Below are 7,614 nucleotides of genomic sequence, written 5' to 3'. Positions count from 1 at the left end.
AGATTGATTCCGATACGACCTGGTTTTATTGCAGCTCGTGGAACCCTGGAACCTTGTCACCTCCACCGTGTCATGCCTCTTGTATTAACCATCGGTGACACGGTGATGATCATTATGTCTCCATGGAAACCATCAACATGAGGGCGCTCCTAGAAGCCCTGAGGTGATGTCAGACCTCAGAGCCAGTGATCCTCTCATCCCATGATGTCATGCCTGAGAGATGAGTTGCTGCATATTGATCATTATAAGAATATTATCAGAGAAGCGTCGTCTGCAGGATGCTGCGACTCATCAGACGCTCGGTGATGTAACGTTCTGCTGTAGCAGCTCCAGTCTCATGACTCAGCCCATCAGATCCCACAGACCAGACTGGAAACATGAGAGAAAGTCTGCAGACTCAGCTCTTCTCTATTTAAAGACAAAACATGCATGCAATCATAATAAATCTGCTTTGCCTTGGAAACAGCAACACTCTGAACTCACATGAAGGGAAGGAAATATATTTCATGGTTGCGTTTGCATTTGAACAAATGGATTTTCTTTTCATTAAAATCTAATTTCCAGTGTGAAATAATATAATTACCCCTAACTGAATGCCCTGCAAGGTATTCTTGTATAAAGCTCACAGATGTCTGTAGATAAAAAAAAAAAAAAAAAATTCTTGAGAAATGAACCCATTTGCAGAAACTGGGAGAATTCAGCCTGATTCCTGAAGAAAAATGGGTTTTTTTGCAGTTTGTCATAAAATAATAATCCTCAATATGACACAGACAACACTTCAATCAGGAGGCAGAACAAAGAACTTCTTTTCAATATTTTTTTTATTAAATTATTATTATTTAATAAATAGCAAATAGAATAAATAACTAAACAAAACATGTAAAGGTTGTCAGTTTCACACATGAGTAGTTTTCCTCAGTCTTTGTGTAAATCACACACATCAGTTCAAGTCTTCTTCCAGTTTCAGTCTTTTAGTGTTCACAGTTATTCCTCCTCATGATGTCCCCTTTCCAGACCCCCCCCCCCCCCCCCCCCCCCCCCCCGCTGTGAGGGGGACTTGCGGCAGCGACAGGCCGGCGCATGGAGCTCCCTCCCCGGCTGCGCCTTGCAGAACGCACCGTTCTTCTCTGGAGCTGCTCGGGATCTCCTCCAGCTCGCCTCGTGTAGTCCCGGAGACCAGGACAAAGGCAGTTTGGGGTTAAACCATACCCGGAGCTTTAGTTGTCGTTGCCCAGTCTGTGGTAGACCAGCAGGGCCACCATGTAGCTTTTCCCGGCGCTCTGCTCAAAGGAGTGGCCGGTGTCGGTGTCCTGCGCGGGACGCAAGCAGGAGGCGTCCGGGATGATCTGCTCTGCCTCCTCACAGCTGCTCGGTGTGGCTGAGAGTAACTCTGAGCTGGCGGGGCAGAGGTCTGGCAGCTGCCGGGCCTGATCCTCCACTGACGGGAAGGAGAAGCTCTGGTAGTCGCTGAGGGCGCAATCCGCGCTCCCCAGCGGGGCGTCGGTGCACGGATCCTCGATGTAGATCTGCCAGAGGACCACCAGGCACAGGATGAGCAGCCAGCGCTTGGCCTGGCTTCTCTCTGGGGGCGGGAGGTGCATGCGGACCTTGGCGGGGTACATGACCCGCGTGCAGCGCTTCTTGGCGCGGATCGGAACGTAGGAGCGCACGGCGGTGGCTGGAGCCGGGATCCGCTCGAAGGTGAAGACCTCGGGCTCCGTGCTGCGGGTCGCCACTCCGGACAAGGCGAATCTCTCCTGCTGGACGGTCATTGTCAGGCTGTCTGATCGGCTGAACATGGTTTTAGGTTTGTCTTCCTTGTGGGAGCTGTAGGAAGCCAGATATGTCGGAGCGCCGCTGCGTTCAGGGTTTTATGTCTCATCTCCAGGTGGTTTCTGCAGGAAACGCCCCTGCCGAAGCCACTCCCTGCCGGGCCTGATTGCACAAGTAAGCAGAACCTGAAACTTGCCTTTAGTGGCTGCTTTACTCCGACTCGCTGTTCAGCAAGGTGACTCAGTGGCTTCGGTTACTTCATCCTCATTTCATCAGTTTCTCCTCCAACTGAGGGGAAACCTGAAGAAATTCTCCCAGAGAAGAGTGGAAAGACATAAACATTTACAGCGACATTAGGCGATTTAAATCCTCATGACTCGTAAAGTCAGACATCCTTCAGTACTTTTCCCTCTCCCTGGCCACGTCGCCATGTTGTTTGTTGTAATAATGTCACTTTCACATGTTCATGTGATATAAAGTTCCAGTTACGCATAAAAACCCACAGAGGCCCGTTTACTGTTCAAACAGACTGATTCTTCTGGAAACTTCCATCAAAATGTTTAGCTATAGTGTAGAAAACGTATGTCACTATATTCATGTTATCCAGAAAGGCTCATTAGAAGCTAAAACTATGACCTGAAGCTCCAGTAAAAAGAAAAAGGATTCAGTACAAATGTGACGACAAGCTGGTCAAAGTGATCAATAAGTTTAAAGTCACAATTTTATTTGGTCAAGTTGCAATGAAAATGATTTATCTGAGAGTAACTGCAATACGATATGATATGATATATGATATGATATGATATATGATATGATATGATATGATATATGATATGATATATGATATGATATGATATATGATATGATATGATATATGATATGATATGATATATGATATATGATATATGATATATGATATGATATATGATATGATATATGATATATGATATGATATGATATATGATATGATATATGATATGATATGATATATGATATGATGTATGATATATGATATGATATGATATGATATATGATATATGATATGATATATGATATGATATGATATGATATGATATATGATATGATATGATATATGATATGATATGATATATGATATATATGATATATGATATGATATGATGTGATGTGATGTATGATATATGATATGATATGATATATGATATGATATGATATATGATATATATGATATTATATGATATGATATATGATATGATATGATATGATATATATGATATATATGATATATGATATGATATATGATATATGATATGATATATATGATATATGATATATGATATGATGTGATGTGATGTATGATATATGATATGATATGATATATGATATGATATATGATATATGATATGATATATATGATATATATGATATATGATATGATATATGATATGATATATGATATATGATATGATATATATGATATATGATATGATATATGATGTGATGTGATGTATGATATATGATATGATATGATATATGATATATATATTATATGATATATGATATGATATGATATGATATATGATATGATATATGATATGATATGATATATGATATATGATATGATATGATATATGATATGATATATGATATGATATGATATATGATATATGATATGATATGATATGATAAATGATGTAACAACAGGTAAGACGGAGCAGAAACATCAGAAAGAGGATAAAACCAGCATCTGGTGGTAAAATGTTGCCGTCCGTTCATCCTGTAGGCACTCCGTGTTTCTGCCTGAAAAGAAAACAAGGACGGCTCTTTAAATGAAGCTCCATGTCAGTGGAGGATAAACTACATCGTTTCTTTCTGTGTGCATCATGTCTCCTGTTCAGGCATTTTAGCTGAAACTTATTAAACTGAAGCATAATATACACACACGAGTGTACATCTTACTGTCTCTTCTAAACGAGGAGGATGAAGAGGGATTTCCACACGTCCCAGTCAACGGTCACTGCCATGAAGTCACAGGATGTTACAGACTGGCAGGAGCAAACTGTGTGTGTGTGTGTGAGTAAAGTGGTTTTCCACTGATGTACAGTTCTGTTTGAGGATAGAGTTCAGATCAGGGGTGTCAAACATGCAGTTCTGGGCCAGAACCAGCCAGCCGGAGTGTCCCGTCTGGTCAGGGAGTTCCTCAGGAACCCACATCAGTTCTATCAGTGCTGGTGACAAATGATTTTATTACATTAAACACTGAGTAGATACACACGGAGAGTAAAACCATGAATTAAAGTGGCGTTCTGTCATATTTAGACTCATTTTGGGTTTATGCCGTATTTTAATAAGTATTTAATTACTATTAGACATGCTGTTGCAAAGGTGGGCAACGCCGGTCCTGGTCCAATCCAGTCCAGTCTAGTCCAGTTCAGTCTACTCACTGGAGACCAGTTTAGCTGAACGTGAAACCTGAGCTGGGATCTTAATGAGACGTTTAAGGTCTGGGTGAGGGGATGGGACTTTCCTGTGTCAGACTGAGAAAAATGAAATGTAAAACAGAGAAACACACACACACACACACCTCGTTCATTTTGCCCGCTGACTTTTTCTGTCCTTAATCTAAAGAGTAGCTGAAAGACAACAGGTTCATGTTGATTCTCTGCTGCTGATAAAGTTTAGCAGCAGCTTGCAGCCGAACTGCCAGCTTTCTGCAGAAATCTTTCCAGGAAACTTCCCAGCTGTCTGGTGAGTTTTCACTCCTCAGAAACCAGATCAGGCTGAAACCGGTTCTCTGCCTGCTTCAGCCTCGCTTTTCTTCTGCCTCATCTGAGACTGTTGTTTTGACACGATTCTGCCTCCTAGAGGATAAACAGCTCTACTGCAGCTGGAAATGCTGTCATGTGCATGTGAAGAAATGTATGGCAGGTGTTTTCCTACCATACATCTCTGAAGGAAAAGGTTTGAGGGGAAATTGTGGCGCTGGTCACGTGTCTGTCGTATGAGATACGAATGGGATCACAGTGGAGAGGCTGGAGGTTCTGGTTTCAGTATAATCCATGTGAGGCCATCTGTTGCCGTGATGTAATCAGCTGAAGTGTCTACGTTTTTGCACAAGAATGGAGTAATAATAAGGAAGGAAGCAGAAGTTGTGAAAACTGAGAAAACAATGTCCCTTTTTTTTACCTCCAAGGTTCATGTGAAGAAAAAAGGTTGATGAAGATGCAGAAAAAAGCTTTAAATCTGTTTTCTGGGTTTCTCCATCAGAAGTACAGTGCTGGGATAACATGTTTACAGCAGGAATAAACATGTTTACAGTAGGAATAAACATGTTTACAGTAGGAATAAACATGTTTACAGCAGGAATAAACATGTTTACAGCAGGAATAAACATGTTTACAGTAGGAATAAACATGTTTACAGCAGGAATAAACATGTTTACAGCAGGAATAAACATGTTTACAGTAGGAATAAACATGTTTACAGCAGGAATAAACATGTTTACAGTAGGAATAAACATGTTTACAGCAGAAATAAACATGTTTACAGAGGGAATAAACATGTTTACAGCAGGAATAAACATGTTTACAGCAGGAATAAACATGTTTACAGTAGGAATAAACATGTTTACAGCAGGAATAAACATGTTTACAGTAGGAATAAACATGTTTACAGCAGAAATAAACATGTTTACAGCAGGAATAAACATGTTTACAGTAGGAATAAACATGTTTACAGCAGAAATAAACATGTTTACAGTAGGAATAAACATGTTTACAGTAGGAATAAACATGTTTACAGCAGGAATAAACATGTTTACAGAATAAACATGTTTACAGCTGAATAAATAAACATGTTTACAGAGTAAATAAACATGTTTACAGCTGAATAAATAAACATGTTTACAGAATAAATAAACATGTTTACATCCACCTTGATGCACACAATACCCCTCTCAGCTCTTCTTTCCCCACTTTTGTATTTTCCAGGAGAGACGGAATGCGTGACGCTGCTAAGTTGGCGATGGTAGGTGTCATAATGGTGGCGGCGGAGGCGTGGACCCAAAAGCAGGAGAAGGAAGCGGGAGTTGCAGAACTAAGAGGGTTTTAGTCCAGGAAATGGTGGAAGTCAGAACTAACACCAGGAACAGAATCAACACAAGGAACTAAGCCAATGCAGGGAAAACTGATCTAACACGGGGAGTTAACCCAATGATCCAGCGACTAGGAGCAGAAACCATGCAGTATACACACACACACACACACACACACATACACTCATGACAAGACACAGGTGGAATGATGAGTCCAGGTCAGCTAATGAACAGGAAAGCAAAACAGGAAACTAGACATCAGGAAACCAGGAAATTGACTAACTAAAACAGGAAACCAGAACTAAGATACAAAACAAGAAACCGAGACCAGAACCTCAGGACAAGAACATGACAGGAGGAACCAGCTCTTCAGAAACCTACAGGTGACGTCACAGAGGCTTCGTCTATCTTTTATACACAGTCCATGGTTTATTCTTATAAAATTGGTTTTAAACTGTTTTTGGAAACATCAAAGAAATATTTTATTATATTATTTCCCTGTTTTTATTTCTTGTATTGCTTTGTTTAAATATGCCCAGCACTTTGTTTCAACGGTGGTTGTTTCAAATAGCTTATAAATAAAGTTAAGTTGAATTCCACAAACAGTTTTAGTTTGACGTAGGGTTTCAGTGGAATAGTCTTCTTCAATGTGGGACCTTTTGAGCATGCTGCAGAATTTTCCTGTTGAGCTGGTTCAACATGAATCTTTTAATCCTCATGACATCATTTCATGGAAACATTCATGTTAAATCTTTTCAGAAAACATGCTGCTGGAACATTTCTGCTGAAAAAACAGCTAAATGCTTTCCAACCATCACCAACAAGTTTCCATTCAGTAGAGACGGCTGCCCACGCTACCAGCAGGAGGACAGGAAAACACCTGGAAGCACACCGTACCAGCTAATCATCCCAGATTCCCATCAGTTGCCTGTTTGCAGACTGAAATCTGAGCTGCTTGTTCCCGTCTCATGGTGCCCAACCAGACGCCGTGCAGCAGCATGAGCTTCCAGGGAATCTAGGCAACATTTAGACCTTCCACGGATTGTTTTGTCTTCCGGATGGAAGTATAGTGGCATCTTTTTGTGTTTGGCTGACTTCAGAAGTGAAACTTGCTGCGTGATTCACATGCCAAGAGCATTTTCTGCCCTCACCATTCTTCCATCAGCTGAAGCTGGAAGAATGTAAAATATCTGAAGCATGAAATGCAGAAGAGATGCCATCAGCATTACATCATGGACCTATTTATACACCTGATGGGAAGACTCCCTGACATGTCCACTTAAATCACTGCTCCCAAACTTAGACCCAACAAAGACCCCAAAAGGTTATAATGGAATGGTTTGTCCTGTGAGTGGACGGTCCAGAGAATGAAGCAGTTCAAGGCTGAAACCCAGACAGCAGTGGGAAACTTGGCTGGCAGTCTGGTTGGTGATGTGGAAGGTCTCTGTGACATGCTTTCTCACAGTCTGCTGCAGCCACCTTACCAAATCTGGCAGGCAGTGCAGTGAATCATTGTCTCAACCGCCTGAAGTGATACTCGCCAACAGCAACAATGGCTGAAATGTGACGTGATGCAGGAAAGAAGTGTCCCAGATACTTCAAACACGAGCTGGTTCGAGATATCACAGAATCATGTGTCAGTGCTCATCTGCAGAAACATTGATGCTGGGACTCTGAGATACACAAACCCTGATTATTCAGCTTTATTTGTCTTGGAGACATCCTTCACCCACAGGTCCACATCCTCACGGGGTTTTACCAGTCCAAGA

At 41.2% G+C, this 7,614-nt stretch overlaps 1 protein-coding gene across 1 annotated transcript; it reads right to left on the bottom strand.

The window, feature by feature from the left end:
- Nucleotides 1-1,056: 1,056 nt before the first annotated feature.
- On the bottom strand, nucleotides 1,057-2,416 carry ier3 (immediate early response 3). The gene has a single exon (XM_079251984.1). The coding sequence runs from the start codon at nucleotides 1,797-1,799 to the stop codon at nucleotides 1,218-1,220; it is 582 nt and encodes a 193-aa protein (XP_079108110.1). The 5' UTR covers nucleotides 1,800-2,416; the 3' UTR covers nucleotides 1,057-1,217.
- Nucleotides 2,417-7,614: the final 5,198 nt, after the last annotated feature.

This window comes from Telmatherina bonti, assembly GCF_933228915.1.
Source record: "Telmatherina bonti genome assembly, chromosome: 13".
In the NCBI taxonomy this organism is placed as follows: domain Eukaryota; kingdom Metazoa; phylum Chordata; class Actinopteri; order Atheriniformes; family Telmatherinidae; genus Telmatherina; species Telmatherina bonti.
This window is presented reverse-complemented; position numbering and strand designations above follow the sequence as displayed.